General features: G+C 31.1%; 2 protein-coding genes across 2 annotated transcripts; both read left to right on the top strand.

Moving 5' to 3' along the window:
• Positions 1–10545: 10545 nt before the first annotated feature.
• Positions 10546–13651, top strand: LOC118051804 (L-type lectin-domain containing receptor kinase IX.1-like). Its single transcript, XM_073412553.1, has one exon. It carries the CDS (start codon positions 10854–10856, stop codon positions 12774–12776), a length of 1923 nt encoding a protein of 640 aa, XP_073268654.1. The 5' UTR covers positions 10546–10853; the 3' UTR covers positions 12777–13651.
• A 10226-nt stretch (positions 13652–23877) lies between these two features.
• Positions 23878–26449, top strand: LOC118051805 (L-type lectin-domain containing receptor kinase IX.1). Its single transcript, XM_035062528.2, has one exon. The coding sequence runs from the start codon at positions 24042–24044 to the stop codon at positions 26202–26204; it is 2163 nt and encodes a 720-aa protein (XP_034918419.1). The 5' UTR covers positions 23878–24041; the 3' UTR covers positions 26205–26449.
• The last annotated feature ends 264 nt before the right edge of the window (positions 26450–26713 follow it).

Genomic DNA, 26713 nt, shown 5'->3' on the forward strand with positions numbered 1-26713 from the left:
CCAAGTTGTTGAAAAATAATTTATTATTTTAAAGAATATCTAAATTAAATTTATTGAGCTAGTTCCAAAATAGATATATTATATTTGAGTTGAAAATGTTGTTATTTGAATTGAAAATATTAAATTTGTTAACAGGTAAACAAAATAGTAATTATCCTTACATTTGATGGTTTTTGAGATAATTGTATTTAGTTACTAATTATTTCTACTTAAGTTTCTTATTTTAAAAAAATATAAAAATAAAATTGATTAAATAAATGATTTTCTAACAGAAATTAAATGAGGAGAGAAATTCATGGTTCCTCCTCACAGTACATTGTTCATTTAAATTGCTTTGTTATTTGTTTTGCTATTTTTCAAGAAGGAGAATTCAGTGCTACTCTCATAATAATGCATTGTTCACCTGAACACTTTTTTTTTTCTTTTCAAGATTTAGGTTTTTTTCAAGATTTAGTTTTTTATTTTAATTTTATTATTCAATATTAATTTTTTTTTATCTCGATCTCATGATCTAGGTCACGAATTTGACATGTTAACTCGGTTTTTTATCATGTTTTTTATTGATTTGTTTTCAATTTTATGTTTCAACGACCGATTTATAATTAAATTTTATAATTTTTTTGGTTTGCTTTCTATGAGGTTATCTTGGTTTCATTACCCGAGTTGCGGGTTTGGCGATTTAACTCAGGTTGACTTGTGTTTTTTTTTTTCAATTTCATCATTCAATATTGGTTTGATTAAGAATTATGTTTCATAATTTGTTTCGATTTGCTTTCTATGAGGTTGTCTCAGTCTTTTTACCCGAGTTGTGAATGTAGCAGGTTAATACGTGTTGACCTATATTGATTCAATATATTTTTTCCTCATTTTTTTTTAAAAAAAATGTCTTGAATTTTTTTAAGAAACTATATTTTTAATAGTCATCCAGGTTGTCTTTAGATCCATCAAGTTGACTGAGTCACATCGGGTCAACCCTTACATGATTTAATTTTTATTCCTACTAGAAAACATGCTAGCAATACCTGAATATTTTTTTATATTAAAAGAAAATTGATCAAATGGACAATGTAGCGTCAACCAATGATATAATAAGTCTAACTAATTATGGAAAAATATTGGATAAAAATAAAATAGAGTGTCATTTTATATTAAAAAAATGATAGCATACGATGAATGTGGCGTGCTCTTATGTCAACATGAGATGTAAGAAAATGGTGTTGTAGGCATGTTTAATGGGCCAGAAGACCCACATGTATCTAGCGAGAGGGTAAATGAGTAAAGGGAAAATTACGCTTAGCATCCCAAGGTTTTTTATTTTTTTCACTTTGCAACAATACTTTTGAATATTACATTTTCCATCATGCATTTTGATGACAGGTAAAATTTTACATCCTTAAAAGGTGGCGTAAAAAACAAATAAACAAAAAAAAATATTTATTTACAAGAGTATCATTATATTTGTGGTAAAGACTAAAGAACCTTCTCAAGGTTAAAAATAACTAAATTGCTACTAGAGCAATTGTTTTTTTTTTTTTTGTTGAAAAAGAGTCATTGGTAGTTTTTATTTAGTTACAAAAATACAAAAAATTACAGTATTGAACAACAATTTCTAGCCACATTCAAGCATGGATTACCAAGCAAAAAATCCAGCATCTTCCCCAACATATCCTCCCTCATTTTCTCTATAATTCCATCAAATAAACCTGTCAAACCTGGAAAAATGTAACATTTCCTTTTCCATCAAAACAACCCAACCAATTTTCACCATAAATCATAAATAACATCTCAACAATTACAAAAATATTATAAATTATAGTATTAAGCAATAGTATAATTTGAGATGACATCGATCAATTTCAATGAATAGCCTACATTTAGAAACAAAGTCTTCCTTCATCATTTTCAAACAAACATACACGCGTTGAAACTTTCAGAGTTGTGAGGTCCATAAACTTTTTAAAGTTTTTTCCCATGTAATTTATTTCTTTAGGTGCTTGGTTCATATTTTGTATAGCCATAAGTTTTGCCCAAGTCTTGATATACATATATGTATGTGTGCAGCCACCTCTCTTATATTTTCTTTGTTTTATTTTCTTTTTATTTGACCGAGAGCTTCTTCTTCTTCTTTTTTATTTCTGCAACTTTCTCTTATAACCTACCCTAGCTATCCACCATATAATATATATCTTTTGAGTAAGTTTTTGGTATTGCGGTTGCTGTTGTGGTTGTGGTTTGAAAAAAATTGTTTTATAAAAAGTACTTTTAGTTGAGGTTGGTTTGGAAAAATATATGTTTGGTTAAAACTGTGGTTGAAACTGAGGTTGAGTAAAAAGTAGTTTAATGTGTTTGGTTAAAAAAATGCTTTTTAAATTGAGATTATAAAATAATATATATATATATATATATATATTATTTTTAATTTAAATATTATAGATTTAACTATTGTTATTAAATCATTAAATAAATAATACTTTATATAAAATATTTTGTATTGTTCCATTAAACTATCTATAATTTCATCACGTATAAAATACATCCGATAAGGACTACAATTTCATTGGTTTTGTAAGCGCGCAACAACTTCAGATAAAATATCATCAGAAATAAAATTGGGATTGTGATCAAATTCTATAAATATTATGTCATCAAGCGATCTTCTTCTAATTTATATAGTGTTTTTAGATAATGTAAAACACTAATTTTTCAAAATAAAATACAATTAAAAAATAAAAAATATTTTTTTTCTACTAGGTCGAATCTAGTTCAATATATTTTTATAATTTTGAATAGGGTCCGGTATCCACTGTTCATGTGAACAGTGGATGAACTCTCTACTATCCGCTAAGTGAACAGTGGAGAGTGAATTAATTTCACTCTCCACACCAGAAGACCCAGCATGGACCGCAGGAGAAGCAGATAAAACCTACTTCTAATGAGCTGAGGTTCGACCTCAGTTATTAGGTGGGATCCATGTAAAAAAATATGAAGTTTGGATTAATCAAACACTTCAATTCAGCTTTTATTTTGTGCCGCTACAGCTGCTGCAGTGCCAAATGGGCACTGGGAAGTACAAATTACACCTCGTTAGTCGTTCCACATGATATATCCTCCTACCAAAATCAGCTGTGCTGCAATTAGTGCCCATAAACAATGTTCTGTCACCGAGATTCTTCATTCGGTAAACCTCTACGCCATCAAAGATTTTAGACCTGCATTTTCTAGAAATAAGAAAACTTAGCAAAATCTCTCCGTCTGATTCCAGCGAACATTCCCTAAAATGCAATGATGAGCATAAGGAACGGTTCTTTTCTCACCCCGAAGCTGTGAATCTAAGATGAGAATCAATGGGTTCAATGATTGTAAGACTTCCTCGTGAACTCAAAACATAGAACTTTCCCTTGAACCCAATTCCATTAGTAAATGGCTTCGACAGGGTGACTTTGAACAGTTGGGATCGATAATTCTGCTTGGTCAAATCTATTTGTATAATTCTTAGAATCAATGTGTTCGATACTTGTATAAGATCCCGTCAAAAATATAATTTGTCAATCTAGTGATACACTAATTTGTGATTTTATACGATTACAGTAAGTTAAAAAACCTTTAAAATGCTTTTTTTATTAAGAATTTTTATTTTTATATTGTACTTGAAGTATCATTAAATTCTCTAATTTAAACATGTTTTATAATAATAAGTTTGATAATATAAACATCTTTAATTTATGGTAAACGTTCATTTAAAATATAGGTTTACAAAATAAGTATATCTCACAATTCAAAAGATTGATCGATATGTTAAACTATTGACATGTGTTATACTTGTTATCTTAATCAATCTTAATACCTTGCTTGTTAAGTGGTGAATCTAGATTCATGGTGTAACCATTGACGCAACAAATAATTGATTCTTTTATAGCCTAGTATATAAATATTTGACACCTGAATTATGAAAGGATCTTGATTTGTTACTGACATAAGTTAGTATCATAAATACTTGACAACATTTACAAGTATTAGCATTATTCAAATAAGATAATTAATATGATCATGTTAATAACTTAAAATGAGTCATCAATGATAAATCATCCAATTGTTTTATCTTTGTTTAATCTTTTTTTCAATTGAGTAATAAAAAGAGTTTGGACTATATTTATTTGAAATACCATTAGTGGATCATTTAACCTTAGTAATTGTTTAATCTTTGTTTACTCGTTTTTTCTAGTTGAGTAATAAAAAAGTTTGAACTATACTTATTTAAAAATATCATTAGTGGATCCTTTAACCCTAACAATTATTTTATCTTTACTTAATATTTACATTAGCATCACATCTAAGAGTTCTCTTCAAATCTATTTCTTTTATTATTTATAGTTTTATATACTTAATCTTCCTGTGGATCGACTTCGATCTTGCAGTATTATTTATTACTTTGACATTTTTATACATAAAAAATATTAATAATTTGATCATGTCATATATTTATTATTTATATATTTTATAATCAAAACAACATAGTTTAAAGGGTTTTAAAAAAATGCAAAGCTTGAGTTGACATGTGACCTAGATATTTGGCAGATTAAACTCTAAGTTAGGTCTTGTAGCTACGGTTTAACCCCATCTTAATTCATAGCTTAAAAGTCCTCAATTTTATCCATGTAGTTTAAACAAGGTTTTACTCTTGATCCAGTGATAAAGTGAATTGGAATGACAAACCGAAAAGGGGCTAAGATTCATTTTGTTAGTATTACAAACTAAAAATGTATGTCAACCCCTAATAATTCAAAAGGAGGTGAACAAAATTCATATTTCCTAATCATTAAAAAGCAATTATATCAATCAAGTAACAAGAAATTTAATAACTAGAATAATTAAAAAAAAAAAAAAAAACTGAAAGTGTTTTAGCAGACCTTGGTGGTGCTCATTCCTAAGGAGGAGAGTCCAACGAATCTGAGGCAATTTCACCTAATTAGCTCATGTAATGTTGTTTATAAGCTAATTACTAAAGTTCTGGTCAATAGATTGCAGCCTTATCCGGATGACTTGGTTGGTCCTCTTCAGAGCAGTCTTGTTCCTGGTCATGGACAACTAATAATGCTCTTATAGCTCAGGAAGTTATTCATCATATGACTCGTTCGAAGAGTAAACGGGGTACAACAATAACCTGGATAATTTGGTTTAGTTTGAATCTGCATACGACCTTCACACAGTTCATATAGTCAAATTAGTTAGTATAAAGGACCCAGCAGAAAGGTTATGAATTTTAAAAGAAAGCTGTGATGTTTTTTAAGCACTGCTGATCAGAAGCATGCCAGTAACTGTGTTTCTGTTTTGGAGTTTTTATGAGGATCAAGGTGGTCTTTTTTATAATTCAGTTCATTTATCATGATAGGTTGCAGGATATGAAAATGGGGACTTCACGGGTCCTGCCATCTTATCAGATGTCACGTTGACATGGAATGTTACAAGGCAGGTTATGTGGTATTTACAGTAGCAACCTTGGTAGGTTATGTGGTTCTTCTTTGTATGCAGGTTTGCTACTCATCCATCCTCCTAGTTGGCCCACCAGCTATTTTGCCCAGGACATTAACTCATGCTTTGCTTGTCTCAGGTTGATAGCATCGAAGAAGCCATAAACATAGTCGATGGAAATAAGTATTCTCTACTATTACCTTCTCCCACCACACACAGAATCAGAATGTTTTGAATCCTTCATGGTTTATGGCTGATTTTGTCTTTAATCAGTGTGAAACCATCTTTTGCTGGAGATGTCAATTTTGATGGTAAATATGTGTTCTTTGGAAGATTTCTATGTGAATTCTGCGGTTCAAAAAGCTCACATTGAGGGGTCTGGGTTAATTTCTTAAGTTTTAAGCTAGTGTTTCATAAACTGCTGCAGGAAAAGCAGGAATTCAGTTTTACACCCAAGTTAAGACAGTGGCTCAACAATGGAGAGATTTAGTGAGTGGAGATTCATCATCTCGGCTATTGCCAAGCTCCTAGCTATCATTCTAGAAACTGCTCCAGATTTAGCTGGGAGAAGAGACAGAAATTGCTATAGTATTGTTGCTGTAGTTGCTGCTGCTATTTTTCTTTCCCTTCCTGGACAAAGGCGAATTTGTACCTTCTGTTTATAATGAATCTCGTCTTCGAGTCCTGACACGGAGTGGGGTCTCATACTCTTTGTTTCCTTGCTTGTTATCCACGTGCACCCCCGTTTGACCATCACATATTTGTGCAGTAACACATTTGACGGGTTAGAAACGGGATTTACCGACACGTAATTAACAGCAAAAACTTGCTATATGACCCGCGGTGGGTTGGATTTAAAAAAAAAAAAAAATACACAAGCTTTTTCAGTATTGTTTTTAAAATATTTTTCAATTATAAATTAAAATATTTACACATATATTTATTAAATAAATTAATAATTATTTATACATAAAAATATTAAAAAAAAATAAAAAAACGAAAGAAGAAAGAAGATTTTGAAGCTTGATACCGGCTATGTGTGGAAACCCGAACATGATTACATGGATTTTAAGGCATGATTCATGTAATCGATTTTAAATCAAGTAATTCTGGATCTTAGACTAGGTTAAACTGGACAAAGCTGAATTTTATATGAGCGCATATACCATTTTTATGATATTATTTTTGAGTTTTTATGATAATCTGCTTTCTCTAATTTCTCATTTTTTTATTTATATAATAAAACATATTATAGATTTTTGTGAATTTTTAGCATTTTATCTTTACTAAGAACTAATACATGAGATTCTTTTATGCAACTCTTTGTATTGTATTTCTATTATATCATATTATTAAATCATTGTTGATGAAAATTAGTTGATTAAATAAAATATAATTTATTTTATATATTTTTTGATAATTTATGTTAATTAAAAAAAAACATTAGGATAAGTAAAAAATATAAAATATATATAAAAACAATCAAAAAATAATATTGTAGCTTATCGTAGATATGGTACACTAAAGATGATGTGTTTTTTCCTTACATAATCAATCTTTTATTTAGATTCTTATAAATTATAAGTTTCTAATGCTTATAATACTAGATAATAAATTCTAAATATTAATCATAATTTTATGATTAAATTCAAAAAAATATCCAACATCACGCATAACATGAAAAACATGAAAAAATCACACCTTATTGCCCACGACATCGTGGGGCATCCACAACAATTGCCTAGGAGTAGTTTTAGAGAGAACTGGCAACCTCCTCCTACCATGAATATTAGCTATTCTGTATTAATTATTTCTGATTTCCTGTATGTAGAGAGTAGGATAACACTTTACTAACCTTTTGATACGCTTACACTTTGTTATTTTGCGTCTTCAAGTGCTTCTCTGTTTTGTTGTTCTCTCTGAAAATGTATGTTCCTAGCTTGCAGTTGCTGCTACTTATGCCGCGGGTCTCCTTTCTTTCTAGCATGTGTATCTGTTTAGTTTTTTCCCTGAGCAATAACTTTACATATTAATTTAGTACATCACTAGATCATTTGACACATAAACTATAAGGTATAATATTTTTAACTTACTATCCTCAACTAAAATTATAATTAAAAAAAATCAAGATTAAAAGACCTCAATACCTATTAGTATAATAAATTTAAAAGATATATGTATAATTTTATTATGTATGAAAAATAAAAATACTTAAATACCCTTACTAAAGACCATTTATTTTTTCTAACTTATGACGAGCATTTCGATTATTTTATTATTCATTAAAATATTAAATAAATAAAAACACCTCCAAATAAATTAACAATAACTAATATACATTATAAAAATACAGAAATCCCGGTCCAAGGACACGAATTTTTCTGTGAAATAATAATTACACTATATTAATAATAATAAAAATATATAAAAGGAGCTTGAGTGATTCCTGGTTTTGTTTTAGTTGTTTTTAAACAAGGATATATATCATGGAAAAACTCGAAATTGAACGTAAGCGAGAAGGAGAAATAGAGGGGAAATTGAAAGGTTATCTCGGTGAGAATGCCGTGGATGATGAACTTTTGATGCTGTTGAATTCTACCACCAGTCCGAAACAAAAATCTCAACATCCGTGATAGGCTGGGATGAAATATAGCCCACCATTGCTCTGCTCTATGTAGGAAGTGAGAACTTGGATGATGTTGAATATTTTTAATGTAAAAATAAAATTAAATTATATGAGAATTAATATAACATGAGTCAATTACCGTGGTGAGTTTAAAACTAGTTTATATAAATAAATAAAAATATGATTTAATTTAAAATAAATATTTAAAATTAAATTTTTAATAAATATTGAGATATCAATATATTGGATCGATTCAAGTCAATACTAGTTAACCTGTCAATTTTAATATCAAGTTATGAGATCATAATAACCTTATAAAAAAAAATCAAAACAAATTATGAAACTCAATGTTTAGGAATGAAATAAAAAAAAGCTTAAAAAATAACTTGAGTAAACTCAAGTTAACATGTTAAACTCGTGACTTGATTTATAAAATTGGGATAACACAATAAAAATAAAATTGAGATAAATTATGAAGTTCAATTCTTAATCAACTCAGTGTTGAAAGATAAAATTGAAAAAAATTAATTAAAAACAAACATAAAAAACAACCCAACCAAGATTAATCAACAAACTCATAACTCAAGTTATGAGATTAAGATAATCTCATAGAAAGATAATTAAAACAAATCACGAAGTCTAATTCTCAATAAACCAAATGTTAAATAATAAAATTGATAAAAAAAAGTCAATTAGAAAAATAAAAAAATCAAGTCAATTGAGTTAATCTATCAAACTTGCGGTTCGGGTCATGGGTCTAAGATAACCTTCTAAAAAATAAATTATAAAAATTATGAAGCATAATCTCCATTAAATATAATGTTGAATAATGGAATTAAAATTGAAAAACAAATTAGAGAAAAAAAAAAAACACTATTAGAATGAATAGAGTAATGGGAGGATAGGTAAAATAAAACCCTCTCATCCTTTAGTTTTTTTTTTTTTAATAATTTTAATTGTGTTAATGTTAGTAAATTGTTTAAATATGAAAAACAAATATAAAGTTGGTTTAAAGAGATGAAAAATATTATTTTTAAGGTGCTTTAGAGGTATGAAAAACATTGTATTTAAGGTGTATATTTGTTTCACTTAAATGCAACACCTCCAAGATATAACTAAATTATCTAAACATTTAAAAAAATTAAAAGAAAAGACAAATAAAAATATATGTTTGTTTTGTATATTTTTTTTTTTCTGTGTAGTAATAGGTTTATATAAACTTAAAACATTATAACGGTTAATAAAACTATATGACTATTAAAGAAATAATTATATTTTAAATTAAACTGAATAATTGTTTATTTAATTTTATTCCAATAGTTTTAAATATTAAAATTAATTATAAAAATTAAAATAAAATAAATAAGTTAAAAAAATAATCTAACATACATAATTATAATATCAAAAGTGTCAAATGCTATATTTTAATATTATAAATATTTTTAATATTATAAAAACTAATAGTAAAGCTCTTCCATCATAATTTTTATTTAATTTATTATATTAAAAAAACATACATTTATAAACAAATAAAAAAAAATTATTTGGGATAGATAATAGCTTTTTATTCGTTTACAATCTACACAAACAAATTATTAATTAATGACTTTGTTCACGGTGCAGAGAAGGCTAAGTCTAGGAATTGAACAAGTCAATTGTCAATAAGTTTCTTTCTTCTTCTTTTTTACGTGGATATCCGGGCCAGTTTGCGTGCACCACAACTAATTCCACGGCCCACTGACACATCATACAAACCCAGTGAACATGTAAGGCACCACGGAGGTGATAAGTGTGTACAATAAGGTTTGAATCTTGGTGCAGAAAAAGGGAACAAGCCCTTTCCACCGCTAGGTCAAGACCTCAAGTTCAATTGTCAAGAAGTTTCTTTATAGGACATGGTGAGACGACAGCGTATCCTGAACGTCCGACAACCATTAAGACACTGTTTGGAATGTGGTTACCATTAAGACACTGTTTGGAAATACGGTACAAATTGTATTTCTAAAAAAATCTTTTTTTTTTTTTTGCTAAAATTTAATATAATTTGTATGTTTTGAATCGTTTTAATGTGTTAATATCAAAAATAATTTAAAAAAAAATAAAAAACATCATTGACATGCATTTCAGCATGAAACGTTATTTGTAAAGCAACCGCTATTGCACTGCCAAACATATAAGTAAATGCTAATAATGTCACTGTTTGCTTTTATATTTTAAAAAAAAAATTAAATTTTTTTATTTTTTTTATTTTAAATTAATATTTTTTGATATATTTTTAATTATTTTGGTGTATTAATATCAAAAATAATTTTTAAAAAATAAAAAAATATATTATTTAAAATAAAAATACTATAAAAAATAATAATAACCACGATATCAATTACACTCAAAAAAAGCCTACAGAATTGACAAGGCTTTAGGTCCACGCAGTGCTTGGAAATAAACATTTCATTAGCATGCAAATAAACGTCACAGACACGCTTATACCCGCCCTTATTAACGAAAGAAATTCTGCAATTTTCCGAACCCCTAAACATTGTCTGCAGTACTACAATTTCAACTTTATGGGAAAGCTTCCTGTTCCATTTCTTCCTTTGTTTTCTCAAGTTTCTTCACACTAATAATCCCTTCCGCGAGTGGATTATCTTTCAACTTCACCAACTTCATTCCTAGCAGCTACCAAAACATTTCATACGAGCAGGACGCATATCCCGCAGATGGAGCTGTTCAGCTCACCAAAAATCGTAGAGATGCTAATATGACTTCAAGTTCCGGTCGAGCCACGTATTACAAACCGATGCAGCTTTGGGACGAGGCCTCGGGGAATCTTACAGACTTCACTACCCATTTCTCTTTTTCCATCAATTCGCAAAATAAAACTCAATACGCAGATGGATTGGCTTTCTTTCTTGTGCCAGAAGGATCAAAGCTTCGGTCTAATCTCAGTCAGGGTGAAGGTCTAGGTCTTGCAAGGAGTGATCAGCCACTAAACACAACGGCTAATCAATTTGTTGCAGTGGAGTTCGATATCTTCCAAAATGATTTTGATCCACCAGGCGAGCATGTAGGTATTGACATCAACTCTATGCAATCTGTAAATAATATTACTTGGCTGTGTGATATTAGAGAAGGGAGAAAAACTGAAGCTTGGATTAGTTATAATTCAAGTACACATAATCTGAGTGTCACCTTCATTGGTAATAGAAGTAACAGTACTGTAGAAATGCAATTCCTTAGTCAAATAGTTAGTTTGAGGGATTACCTGCCAGAAAGAGTCAGTTTTGGCTTTTCGGCTTCAACAGGAAGTGAATCTGCCATACATACCCTTTACTCGTGGGATTTTAGTTCAAGCTTAGAAATTGATGATAATGCTACCAATCCACTAGCTCCAGCAACCAATCCAATAGATCCAGCTGCAGCTTCTCCGCCAAATGGTGGCTCACGTAGGAATCGGAAAAAGAACAGGACAGGACTGGCAGTTGGATTGGGTGTTGGGGGTGGTGCTATAGTTGTTGGGGCCGCTTTGGTTGGGTTTGTTATTAAGTTTATGTGTGTGCACGAAGAAGATGAAGAAGGTGGTCATGTCCTTGAAGAGTACATGGATGATGAATTTGAAAGGGGAACAGGACCAAAGAAGTTCTCTTACCAAGAATTGGCTCGAGCTACAAGTAACTTCAAGGATGAAGAGAAGCTAGGTGAGGGTGGGTTCGGTGGTGTCTATAAAGGTTTTTTGAAGGAGATTGATTCATTCGTTGCGGTGAAGAGAGTATCAAGAGGTTCTAAACAAGGGATTAAAGAATATGCAGCAGAGGTAAAGATCATTAGCCGATTGAGGCACAGAAACTTGGTCCAACTCATTGGTTGGTGTCATGAAAGAAGGGAGCTTTTACTTGTTTACGAATTCATGCCTCATGGCAGCTTAGACTCCCATCTTTTCAAAGAAACTAGCTTGTTGACATGGGAGGTGAGGTACAAAATCGTACAAGGCTTAGCATCGGGGCTGTTATACTTGCATGAAGAATGGGAACAATGTGTGGTGCATAGAGATATAAAGTCTAGCAACATTATGTTGGACTCAGAATTCAATGCTAAGCTCGGGGATTTTGGTCTGGCTAGGCTTGTAGACCATGGAAAAGGTTCTCAAACAACAGTTTTGGCTGGGACTATGGGCTACATGGCTCCAGAGTGTTCAATGACAGGCAAGGCTAGCAGAGAGTCAGATGTTTACAGTTTTGGAATTGTTGCATTGGAGATTGCTTGTGGAAGAAAACCTATCAACCCAAAGGCCAGTAATGAAGATCAAGTGTCCATGGTGCAGTGGGTTTGGGAGCTCTATGGTGAAAGAAAGCTACTTGAAGCAGTTGACCCAAGACTATGCGGAGATTTTAACAAGACGCAGATGGAACGCTTGATGATCGTCGGCCTTTCGTGTGCTCATCCGGACGAACATCTTAGACCGTCAATTCGGCAAGCACTTCACGTTCTTAATTTTGATGCTCCATTGCCTATTCTCCCATCAAAGATGCCTGTGCCATCATATTTCGCCCCGCCAATGTCTGCATCTTCACTTTCAATAATGTCCTATGGCCTTACAGATTCTGAAGGAGGGATGAACAGATCTTCAAGTTATAGTTACAACACTAATTCTTCCCAGCTCACCGCATCTTCTTCAGCTTCTTAATTCTGCATCTGCCATGCTTCCACACGAAGGTTAAATTGATGACCAGTGTAATTCATTTGAGATTCTTATCCTGTTAAAACATTTAATTTTCCCTTCTTTTTTTTTGTACTGATCAATTTTTTACGTCTTTTCTGAAATTGATTTTCTTTTAAACTGAGTACAAATTCATGTCCAATTGAACAGATTAAGTTCACTCTGTTTAAAGATTTATAAATTAGCCACCCCGCTCAATTGCTAAATCTTAGCCCATCCACTTACTAAAATATATTGTACGGTTCTCATAATCAAGTCAACTACATTGTCACCACAGTCACTAGATATACCATTGGTATTCTCACAAGCAAGGGAAACAAGGAATCTGATGTTATCATCTTTGGGGTTCTGGCATTAGAGATTTGATTGTTGCAGAAAAGTAGTAAAGCCTCAGGCGTAAGTGTTAAAAATGAATTTAGTTATCGAATTCGGGAGCTATAAGGGAGGAGGAAGGCTTCTTCAAGGTGCTCCTGGAGTTTCGCGTGGAGAATCTGATACGGTGAGATGACATGTTTGATTACTCTGGCTATGGTGTGCTCATATGAAGCTTCATCTATACCTTCTGTAAGAGAGCAATTCAAGTAACTTGTCCAGTCTTGCACACCAAATGCCAGCGCGGCAGAGCCTATCTGTGTGCTTTGATAACATGCTATCTCCATCCAATGATGTGTGGGAGCCACTTGCTACAAATTGCACACCAAATGCCAGGGCGGCAGAGGCTACTTGTGTGCTTTGATAATATGCTATCTCCATCCAATTAACATGTGTGGGAGCCACTTGCTACAAAATCAATATTTTTTGTCGCTTGCATTGTCCAAGTTGTTGAAAAATAATTTATTATTTTAAAGAATATCTAAATTAAATTTATTGAGCTAGTTCCAAAATAGATATATTATATTTGAGTTGAAAATGTTGTTATTTGAATTGAAAATATTAAATTTGTTAACAGGTAAACAAAATAGTAATTATCCTTACATTTGATGGTTTTTGAGATAATTGTATTTAGTTACTAATTATTTCTACTTAAGTTTCTTATTTTAAAAAAATATAAAAATAAAATTGATTAAATAAATGATTTTCTAACAGAAATTAAATGAGGAGAGAAATTCATGGTTCCTCCTCACAGTACATTGTTCATTTAAATTGCTTTGTTATTTGTTTTGCTATTTTTCAAGAAGGAGAATTCAGTGCTACTCTCATAATAATGCATTGTTCACCTGAACACTTTTTTTTTTCTTTTCAAGATTTAGGTTTTTTTCAAGATTTAGTTTTTTATTTTAATTTTATTATTCAATATTAATTTTTTTTTTATCTCGATCTCATGATCTAGGTCACGGATTTGACATGTTAACTCGGTTTTTTTATCATGTTTTTTATTGATTTGTTTTCAATTTTATGTTTCAACGACCGATTTATAATTAAATTTTATAATTTTTTTGGTTTGCTTTCTATGAGGTTATCTTGGTTTCATTACCCGAGTTGCGGGTTTGGCGATTTAACTCAGGTTGACTTGTGTTTTTTTTTTTTCAATTTCATCATTCAATATTGGTTTGATTAAGAATTATGTTTCATAATTTGTTTCGATTTGCTTTCTATGAGGTTGTCTCAGTCTTTTTACCCGAGTTGTGAATGTAGCAGGTTAATACGTGTTGACCTATATTGATTCAATATATTTTTTCCTCATTTTTTTTTAAAAAAAATGTCTTGAATTTTTTTAAGAAACTATATTTTTAATAGTCATCCAGGTTGTCTTTAGATCCATCAAGTTGACTGAGTCACATCGGGTCAACCCTTACATGATTTAATTTTTATTCCTACTAGAAAACATGCTAGCAATACCTGAATATTTTTTTATATTAAAAGAAAATTGATCAAATGGACAATGTAGCGTCAACCAATGATATAATAAGTCTAACTAATTATGGAAAAATATTGGATAAAAATAAAATAGAGTGTCATTTTATATTAAAAAAATGATAGCATACGATGAATGTGGCGTGCTCTTATGTCAACATGAGATGTAAGAAAATGGTGTTGTAGGCATGTTTAATGGGCCAGAAGACCCACATGTATCTAGCGAGAGGGTAAATGAGTAAAGGGAAAATTACGCTTAGCATCCCAAGGTTTTTTATTTTTTTCACTTTGCAACAATACTTTTGAATATTACATTTTCCATCATGCATTTTGATGACAGGTAAAATTTTACATCCTTAAAAGGTGGCGTAAAAAACAAATAAACAAAAAAAATATTTATTTACAAGAGTATCATTATATTTGTGGTAAAGACTAAAGAACCTTCTCAAGGTTAAAAATAACTAAATTGCTACTAGAGCAATTGTTTTTTTTTTTTTGTTGAAAAAGAGTCATTGGTAGTTTTTATTTAGTTACAAAAATACAAAAAATTACAGTATTGAACAACAATTTCTAGCCACATTCAAGCATGGATTACCAAGCAAAAAATCCAGCATCTTCCCCAACATATCCTCCCTCATTTTCTCTATAATTCCATCAAATAAACCTGTCAAACCTGGAAAAATGTAACATTTCCTTTTCCATCAAAACAACCCAACCAATTTTCACCATAAATCATAAATAACATCTCAACAATTACAAAAATATTATAAATTGTAGTATTAAGCAATAGTATAATTTGAGATGACATCGATCAATTTCAATGAATAGCCTACGTTTAGAAACAAAGTCTTCCTTCATCATTTTCAAACAAACATACACGCGTTGAAACTTTCAGAGTTGTGAGGTCCATAAACTTTTTAAAGTTTTTTCCCATGTAATTTATTTCTTTAGGTGCTTGGTTCATATTTTGTATAGCCATAAGTTTTGCCCAAGTCTTGATATACATATATGTATGTGTGCAGCCACCTCTCTTATATTTTCTTTGTTTTATTTTCTTTTTATTTGACCGAGAGCTTCTTCTTCTTCTTTTTTATTTCTGCAACTTTCTCTTATAACCTACCCTAGCTATCCACCATATAATATATATCTTTTGAGTAAGTTTTTGGTATTGCGGTTGCTGTTGTGGTTGTGGTTTGAAAAAAATTGTTTTATAAAAAGTACTTTTAGTTGAGGTTGGTTTGGAAAAATATATGTTTGGTTAAAACTGTGGTTGAAACTGAGGTTGAGTAAAAAGTAGTTTAATGTGTTTGGTTAAAAAAATGCTTTTTAAATTGAGATTATAAAATAATATATATATATATATATATATATATATATATATTATTTTTAATTTAAATATTATAGATTTAACTATTGTTATTAAATCATTAAATAAATAATACTTTATATAAAATATTTTGTATTGTTCCATTAAACTATCTATAATTTCATCACGTATAAAATACATCCGATAAGGACTACAATTTCATTGGTTTTGTAAGCGCGCAACAACTTCAGATAAAATATCATCAGAAATAAAATTGGGATTGTGATCAAATTCTATAAATATTATGTCATCAAGCGATCTTCTTCTAATTTATATAGTGTTTTTAGATAATGTAAAACACTAATTTTTCAAATAAAATACAATTAAAAATAAAAAATATTTTTTTTCTACTAGGTCGAATCTAGTTCAATATATTTTTATAATTTTGAATAGGGTCCGGTATCCACTGTTCATGTGAACAGTGGATGAACTCTCTACTATCCGCTAAGTGAACAGTGGAGAGTGAATTAATTTCACTCTCCACACCAGAAGACCCAGCATGGACCGCAGGAGAAGCAGATAAAACCTACTTCTAATGAGCTGAGGTTCGACCTCAGTTATTAGGTGGGATTCATGTAAAAAAATATGAAGTTTGGATTAATCAAACACTTCAATTCAGCTTTTATTTTGTGCCGCTACAGCTGCTGCAGTGCCAAATGGGCACTGGGAAGTACAAATTACACCTCGTTAGTCGTTCCACATGATATATCCTCCTACCAAAATCAGCTGTGCTGCAATTAGTGCCCATAAACAATGTTCTGTCACCGAGATTCTTCATTCGGTAAACCTCTACGCCATCAAAGATTTTAGACCTGCATTTTCTAGAAATAAGAAAACTTAGCAAAATCTCTCCGTCTGATTCCAGCGAACATTCCCTAAAATGCAATGATGAGCATAAGGAACGGTTCTTTTCTCACCCCGAAGCTGTGAATCTAAGATGAGAATCAATGGGTTCAATGATTGTAAGACTTCCTCGTGAACTCAAAACATAGAACTTTCCTTGAACCCAATTCCATTAGTAAATGGCTTCGACAGGGTGACTTTGAACAGTTGGGATCGATAATTCTGCTTGGTCAAATCTATTTGTATAATTCTTAGAATCAATGTGTTCGATACTTGTATAAGATCCCGTCAAAAATATAATTTGTCAATCTAGTGATACACTAATTTGTGATTTTATACGATTACAGTAAGTTAAAAAACCTTTAAAATGCTTTTTTTATTAAGAATTTTTATTTTTATATTGTACTTGAAGTATCATTAAATTCTCTAATTTAAACATGTTTTATAATAATAAGTTTGATAATATAAAACATCTTTAATTTATGGTAAACGTTCATTTAAAATATAGGTTTACAAAATAAGTATATCTCACAATTCAAAAGATTGATCGATATGTTAAACTATTGACATGTGTTATACTTGTTATCTTAATCAATCTTAATACCTTGCTTGTTAAGTGGTGAATCTAGATTCATGGTGTAACCATTGACACAACAAATAATTGATTCTTTTATAGCCTAGTATATAAATATTTGACACCTGAATTATGAAAGGATCTTGATTTGTTACTGACATAAGTTAGTATCATAAATACTTGACAACATTTACAAGTATTAGCATTATTCAAATAAGATAATTAATATGATCATGTTAATAACTTAAAATGAGTCATCAATGATAAATCATCCAATTGTTTTATCTTTGTTTAATCTTTTTTTCAATTGAGTAATAAAAAGAGTTTGGACTATATTTATTTGAAATACCATTAGTGGATCATTTAACCTTAGTAATTGTTTAATCTTTGTTTACTCGTTTTTTCTAGTTGAGTAATAAAAAAGTTTGAACTATACTTATTTAAAATATCATTAGTGGATCCTTTAACCCTAACAATTATTTTATCTTTACTTAATATTTACATTAGCATCACATCTAAGAGTTCTCTTCAAATCTATTTCTTTTATTATTTATAGTTTTATATACTTAATCTTCCTGTGGATCGACTTCGATCTTGCAGTATTATTTATTACTTTGACATTTTTATACATAAAAAAATATTAATAATTTGATCATGTCATATATTTATTATTTATATATTTTATAATCAAAACAACATAGTTTAAAGGGTTTTAAAAAATGCAAAGCTTGAGTTGACATGTGACCTAGATATTTGGCAGATTAAACTCTAAGTTAGGTCTTGTAGCTACGGTTTAACCCCATCTTAATTCATAGCTTAAAAGTCCTCAATTTTATCCATGTAGTTTAAACAAGGTTTTACTCTTGATCCAGTGATAAAGTGAATTGGAATGACAAACCGAAAAGGGGCTAAGATTCATTTTGTTAGTATTACAAACTAAAAATGTATGTCAACCCCTAATAATTCAAAAGGAGGTGAACAAAATTCATATTTCCTAATCATTAAAAAGCAATTATATCAATCAAGTAACAAGAAATTTAATAACTAGAATAATTAAAAAAAAAAAAAAAAAACTGAAAGTGTTTTAGCAGAGACCTTGGTGGTGCTCATTCCTAAGGAGGAGAGTCCAACGAATCTGAGGCAATTTCACCTAATTAGCTCATGTAATGTTGTTTATAAGCTAATTACTAAAGTTCTGGTCAATAGATTGCAGCCTTATCCGGATGACTTGGTTGGTCCTCTTCAGAGCAGTCTTGTTCCTGGTCATGGGACAACTAATAATGCTCTTATAGCTCAGGAAGTTATTCATCATATGACTCGTTCGAAGAGTAAACGGGGTACAACAATAACCTGGATAATTTGGTTTAGTTTGAATCTGCATACGACCTTCACACAGTTCATATAGTCAAATTAGTTAGTATAAAGGATCCAGCAGAAAGGTTATGAATTTTAAAAGAAAGCTGTGATGTTTTTTAAGCACTGCTGATCAGAAGCATGCCAGTAACTGTGTTTCTGTTTTGGAGTTTTTATGAGGATCAAGGTGGTCTTTTTTATAATTCAGTTCATTTATCATGATAGGTTGCAGGATATGAAAATGGGGACTTCACGGGTCCTGCCATCTTATCAGATGTCACGTTGACATGGAATGTTACAAGGTAGGTTATGTGGTATTTACAGTAGCAACCTTGGTAGGTTATGTGGTTCTTCTTTGTATGCAGGTTTGCTACTCATCCATCCTCCTAGTTGGCCCACCAGCTATTTTGCCCAGGACATTAACTCATGCTTTGCTTGTCTCAGGTTGATAGCATCGAAGAAGCCATAAACATAGTCGATGGAAATAAGTATTCTCTACTATTACCTTCTCCCACCACACACAGAATCAGAATGTTTTGAATCCTTCATGGTTTATGGCTGATTTTGTCTTTAATCAGTGTGAAACCATCTTTTGCTGGAGATGTCAATTTTGATGGTAAATATGTGTTCTTTGGAAGATTTCTATGTGAATTCTGCGGTTCAAAAAGCTCACATTGAGGGGTCTGGGTTATTTTCTTAAGTCTTAAGCTAGTGTTTCATAAACTGCTGCAGGAAAAGCAGGAATTCAGTTTTACACCCAAGTTAAGACAGTGGCTCAACAATGGAGAGATTTAGTGAGTGGAGATTCATCATCTCGGCTATTGCCAAGCTCCTAGCTATCATTCTAGAAACTGCTCCAGATTTAGCTGGGAGAAGAGACAGAAATTGCTATAGTATTGTTGCTGTAGTTGCTGCTGCTATTTTTCGCTCCCTTACTGGACAAAGGCGAATTTGTACCTTCTGTTTATAAAGAATCTCGTCTTCGAGTCCTGACACGGAGTGGGGTCTCATACTCTTTGTTTCCTTGCTTGTTATCCACGTGCACCCCCGTTTGACCATCATATATTAGTGCGGTAACACATTTGACGGGTTAGAAACGGGATTTACCGACACGTAACAGCAAAAACTTGCTACATGACCCGCGGTGGGTTGGATTTAAAAAATATAAAATACACAAGCTTTTTCAGTATTGTTTTTAAAATATTTTCAATCATAAATTAAAATATTTACACATATATTTATTAAATAAATTAATAATTATTTATACATAAAAATATTTAAAAAATTTGTTGAGATAATTAAAAAAAACGCAAATAAAAATGTAATTGAAAAATAAAATATATAAAAAAAGTGAAAAAAAGTCATTGCACCGGGCATGACCTGGACACAAGGGATATGAACGAAATCTTGTCCTAACATTGGTTTTTAAACGTAAGAGTCGTCCACGTCAAAGTTCAACGGAAAACAAGGGATATGGAGGTAAGCTTATTTGAATTTTAAGAACTATAAATTTTAAATTCTATTTTTCTGGTGGAAAAAGAAAGAAGAAACAAGATTTTGAAGCTTGATACCGGCTATGTGTGGAAACCCGAACATGATTACATGGATTTTAAAGCATGATTCATGTAATCGATTTTAAATCAAGTAATTTTGGATCTTAGCACAGGTTAAACTGGACAAAGCTGAATTTTATATGAGCGCATATACCATTTTTATGATATTATTTTTGAGTTTTTATGATAATCTGCTTTCTCTAATTTCTCATTTTTTTTATTTATATAATAAAACATATTATAGATTTTTGTGAATTTTTAGCATTTTATCTTTACTAAGAACTAATACATGAGATTCTTTTATGCAACTCTTTGTATTGTATTTCTATTCTATCACATTATTAAATCATTGTTGATGAAAATTAGTTGATTAAATAAAATATAATTTATTTTATATATTTTTTTGATAATTTATGTTAATTAAAAAAGCATTAGGATGAGTAAAAAATAATAAAATAGATATAAAAACAATCAAACAATAATACAGCTTATCGTAGATATAGTACACTAAGATTGATGTGTTTTTTCTTTATATAATTAATTTCTTACTCAGATTCTTATAAATCATGATTAAATTCAAAAAAAATATTAACATCACGTATAACACAAAAACCACACGACAAAAACACACGTTATTGCCCACGACATCGTGGGGCATCCACAACAATTGCCGAGGAGTAGTTTTAGAGAGAACTGGCAACCTCCTCCTACCATGATTATTAGCTATTCTGTTTTAATCAATATTTCTGATTTCCTGTTTGTAGCGAGCAGGACAGCACTTTACTAATCTTTTGCTATGCTTACACTGTGTTATTTTATGTCTTCAAGTGCTTCTCTGTTTTGTTGTTCTCTCTGAAAATGTCTGTTCCTAGCTTGTAGTTGCTGGCTTGCTGCTACTTAATTATGCCGCGGGTCTCCTATTAGTATAATAAATTTAATGTTTTGCATTCAAAGATATATGTATAATTTTATTATGTATGGAAAAATAAAAATACTTAAATACCCTTACTAAAGACCATTTATTTTTTCTAATTTGTGAGGAGCATTTCGATTATTTTATTATTCATTGAATAGATAAAAACACCTCCAAATAAATTAAAAATAACTAATATACATTATAAAAATACAGAAATCCTGGTCGAAGGACACGAATTTTTCTGTTAAATAATAATTACACTATATTAATAAATAAATAAAAATATAAAAGGAGCTTGAGTGATTCCTGGTTTTGTTTTAGCTGTTTTTAAACAAGGATATATCATGGAAAAACTCAAAATTGAACGTAAGCGAGAAGGAGAAATAGAGGGGAAATTGAAAGGATGTCTCGGTAAGAATGCCGTGGATGATGAACTTTAGATGCTGTTGAATTCTACCACCAATTCGAAACAAAAATCTCACTATTTTTTTTTTTTATTCGAGGAAACCCACTCCTCAAAAAGTATATTTTGTGGGTTCAGATGAGTAAGTAAAATCCCGGCTATCCCAGGCTTTTATAAAAGATACACACCTGACTCGAACTCGAGACCTGCTGTGCAGATCTCAAGTCTTTTGCCGCCACACTTCACCCCTTAAGAACCTCAACATCCGTTATAGGTTGGGATGAAATATAGCCCATCATTGCTCTATGTAGGAAGTGAGAACTTGGATGATGTTGAATATTTTTAATGTAAAAAAAAATTAAATTATATGAGAATTAATATAACATGAGTCAATTACCGTGGTGAGTTTAAAAGTAATTTATATGATAAATAAAAAATATAATTTGATTTAAAATCAATATTTAAAATTAGAGTTTTTATTAAATATTAAGACATCAATATATTGGATCGATTCAAGTCAATACGAGTTAACTTGTCAATTTAAATATCAAGTTATAAAATCATAATAACCTTATAAAAAAATCAAAACAAATTATGAAGTTCGATGTTTAGGGATGAAATAAAAAAAGTCTAAAAAATAACTTGAGTAAACTCAAGTTAACCTGTTAAACATGTGACTCGATTTATAAAAATGGGATAATACATAAAAATAAAATTAAGATAAATTATGAAGTTCAATTCTCAATCGACTCGGCGTTAAAAGATAAAATTGAAAAAAATTAATTAAAAACGAACATATAAAACAACCCAACCAGGATTAACTCAACAAACTTATGACTCGAGTTATGAGATTAAGATAATCTCATAGAATGATAACTAAAACAAATCACAAAGTCTAATTCTCAATCAACCCAATATAAAATGATAAAATCGACAAAAAAATAAGTCAATTAGAAAAATAAAAAAATCAAGTCAATTGAGTTAACCTGCTAAATTTACAGTTCGGGTCATTGGTCTAAGATAACCTTTTAAAAAATAAATTATAAAAATTATGAAGCATAATCTCCATTAAATATAATGTTGAAGAATAGAATTAAAATTAAAAAAAAAAAAAATTAGAGAAAAAAACATTATTGCAATTAATAGTGTAATGTGAGGAGAGGTAAAATAAAACCCTCTCATCCTTTAGTTTTTTTTTTTTTTAATAATGTTAATTGTGTTAATGTTAGTAAATTGTTTAAATATAAAAAATAAATATAGAGTTGGTTTAGAGGCATGAAAAATATTATTTTTAAGGTGGTTTAGAAGTATGAAAAACACTATTTTTAAAGAGTATATTTGTTTCACTTAAATGCAGGACCTCCAGGATATAACTAAGTTATCTAAACATTTGAAAAAATAAAAAGAAAAGACAAATAAAAAAATATGTTTGTTTTGTATATATTTTTTTCTTTATAGTAATAGGTTTATATAGACTTAAAACATTATAACTGTTAATAAAATTATATGTCTGTTAAAGAAATAATTATATTTTAAATTAAACTGAATAATTGTTTATTTAATTTTATTCCAACAGTTATAAATATCAAAATTAATTCTAATAAATAAATAAAATAAAATAAGTTAAAAAAATAATGTAACAGACATAATTATAATATCAATAGTGTCAAATGCTATATTTTAATATTATAAATATTTTTAATATTATAAAAACCTAATAGTAAAGCTTTTCCATCATAATTTTTATTTAATTTATTAAATTTAAAAAACATACATTTATAAAAACATAAAAAAAAATTATTTCTAACATGGGATAGATAATAGTTTTTTATTCGTTTACAATCTACACAAACAAATTATTAATTAACGACTTGGTTCACGGTGCAGAGAAGGCTGAGTCTAGGAATTGAACAAGTCAATTGTCAAGAAGTTTCTTTATATGATGTTGAGATGGCAGCGTATCTTGAACGTCCTACGACCATTAATATCAACCATTAGTAAATGCTAATAATATCACTGTTCGTTTTTATATTTTAAATTTTTTTTAAAAAAATTTATTTTAAATTAATATTTTTTATAATTTTTTAATCATTTTGCAGTATTAATATCAAAAATAATTTTTTTAAAAAACAAATTTAATATTTTTTAAAATAAAAATACTATAAAAAATAACAATAACCACGATACCAATCACACTTAAAAAGGCTTCACTTGAGGCTACAGAATTGACTAGTCTTCAGAATTGACATTTCATTAGCATGCAAATAAACGTCACAGACACGCTTATACCCGCCCTTATTAACGAAAGAAATTCTGCAATTTTCCGAACCCCCAAACATTGTCTGCAGCACTACAATTTCAACTTCGTTCATGGGAAAGCTTCCTGTTCCATTTCTTCCTTTTGTTTTCTCAACTTTCTTCACTCTAATAATCCCTTCTGCGAGTGGATTATCTTTCAACTTCACCAGCTTCATTTTTGGTGATCAAAACATATCATACGCGCCTGACGCATATCCCGCAGATGGAGCTGTTCAGCTCACCAAAAATCTAAGAGATGCTAATATGACTTCAAGTTCCGGTCGAGCCACGTATTACAAACCGATGCAGCTTTGGGACGAGGCCTCGGGGAATCTTACAGACTTCACTACCCATTTCTCTTTTTCCATCAATTCGCAAAATAAAACTCAATACGCAGATGGATTGACTTTCTTTCTTGTGCCAGAAGGATCAAAGCTTCCGTCTAATATCAGTCGGGGTGCAGGTCTAGGTCTTGCAAGGAGTGATCAGCCACTAAACAAAACGGCTAATCAATTTGTTGCAGTGGAGTTCGATATCTTCAAAAATGATTTTGATCCACCAGGCGAGCATGTAGGTATTGACATCAACTCTATGCAATCTGTAAATAATATTACTTGGCTGTGTGATATTAGAGAAGGGAGAAAAACTGACGCTTGGATAAGTTATAATTCAAGTACACAAAATCTGAGCGTCGCCTTCACTGGTTATAGAAATGACACTGTAGAAATGCAATTCCTTAGTCAAATAGTTAGTTTGAGGGATTACCTGCCAGAAAGAGTCAGTTTTGGCTTTTCGGCTTCAACAGGAACTGAATCTGCCATACATACCCTTTACTCGTGGGATTTTAGTTCAAGCTTAGAAATTGATGATAATGCTACCAATCCACTAGCTCCAGCTACCAATCCACTAGCTCCAGCTACCAATCCAATAGATCCAGCTGCAGCTTCTCCGCCAAATGGTGGTTCACGTAGGAATCGGAAAAAGAACAGGACAGGACTGGCAGTTGGATTGGGTGTTGGGGGTGGTGCCATAGTTGTTGGGGCCGCTTTGGTTGGGTTTGTTATTAAGTTTATGTGTGGGCACGAAGAAGATGAAGAAGGTGGTCATGTCCTTGAAGAGTACATGGATGATGAATTTGAAAGGGGAACAGGACCAAAGAAGTTCTCTTACCAAGAATTGGCTCGAGCTACAAGTAACTTCAAGGATGAAGAGAAGCTAGGTGAGGGTGGGTTCGGTGGTGTCTATAAAGGTTTTTTGAAGGAGATTGATTCATTCGTTGCGGTGAAGAGAGTATCAAGAGGTTCTAAACAAGGGGTTAAAGAATATGCAGCAGAGGTAAAGATCATTAGCCGATTGAGGCACAGAAACTTAGTCCAACTCATTGGTTGGTGTCATGAAAGAAGGGAGCTTTTACTTGTTTACGAATTCATGCCTCATGGCAGCTTAGACTCCCATCTTTTCAAAGAAACTAGCTTGTTGACATGGGAGGTGAGGTACAAAATCGTGCAAGGCTTAGCATCGGGGCTGTTGTACTTGCATGAAGAATGGGAACAATGTGTGGTGCATAGAGATATAAAGTCTAGCAACATTATGTTGGACTCAGAATTCAATGCTAAGCTTGGGGATTTTGGTCTGGCTAGGCTTGTGGACCATGGAAAAGGTTCGCAAACAACAGTTTTGGCAGGGACAATGGGCTACATGGCTCCAGAGTGTGCAATGACAGGCAAGGCTAGCAGAGAGTCAGATGTTTACAGTTTTGGAATTGTTGCATTGGAGATTGCTTGTGGAAGAAAACCTATCAACCCAAAGGCCAGTAATGAAGATCAAGGGTCCATGGTGAAGTGGGTTTGGGGGCTCTATGGTGAAGGAAAGCTACTTGAAGCAGTTGACCCAAGACTATGCGGAGATTTTAACAAGACGCAGATGGAACGCTTGATGATCGTCGGCCTTTCGTGTGCTCATCCGGATGAACATCGTAGACCCTCAATTCGGCAAGCACTTCACGTTCTTAATTTTGATGCTCCATTGCCTATTCTCCCATCAAAGATGCCTGTGCCATCATATTTCGCCCCGCCAATGTCTGCATCTTCACTTTCAATAATGTCCTATGGCCTTACAGATTCTGAAGGAGGGATGAACAATTCTTCAAGTTATAGTTACAACACTAATTCTTCCCAGTTCACTACATCTTCTTCAGCTTCTTCTGCATCTGCCATGCTTCTACACGAAGGCTAAATTGATGATCAGTGTAATTCATTTGAGATTCTTATCCAGTTAAAACATTTAAGTTTGCCCCTTTTATTGTACTGATCAATTTTTACGTCTTTTCTGAACTTGATTTTCTTTGAAACTGGGTACAAATTCGTGTCCAGTTGAACAGTTTAAGTTCACTCTGTTTAAAGATTTATAAATTAGCCACCCCGCTCAATTGCTAAATCTTAGCCCTTCTACTTATTAAAATATATTGTACAGTTCTCATTATCATGTCCACCACATTGTCATGAATTTGTTCCTTCTTCGAGTCCTGACACAGAGCGGTCCCATACTCTTTGTTTCCTTGCTTGTTATCCACGTGCACCCCCGTTTGACCATCACATATTTGTGCAGTAACACATTTGACGGGTTAGAAACGGGATTTACCGACAAGTAACAGCAAAAACTTGCTATATGACCCATCGGTGGGTTGGATTTAAAAAAAAAAAAAAATATATATATATATATATATATATATATATATAAGTTTT

Source organism: Populus alba, chromosome 11 (genome assembly GCF_005239225.2).
Source record: "Populus alba chromosome 11, ASM523922v2, whole genome shotgun sequence".
Lineage (NCBI taxonomy): Eukaryota > Viridiplantae > Streptophyta > Magnoliopsida > Malpighiales > Salicaceae > Populus > Populus alba.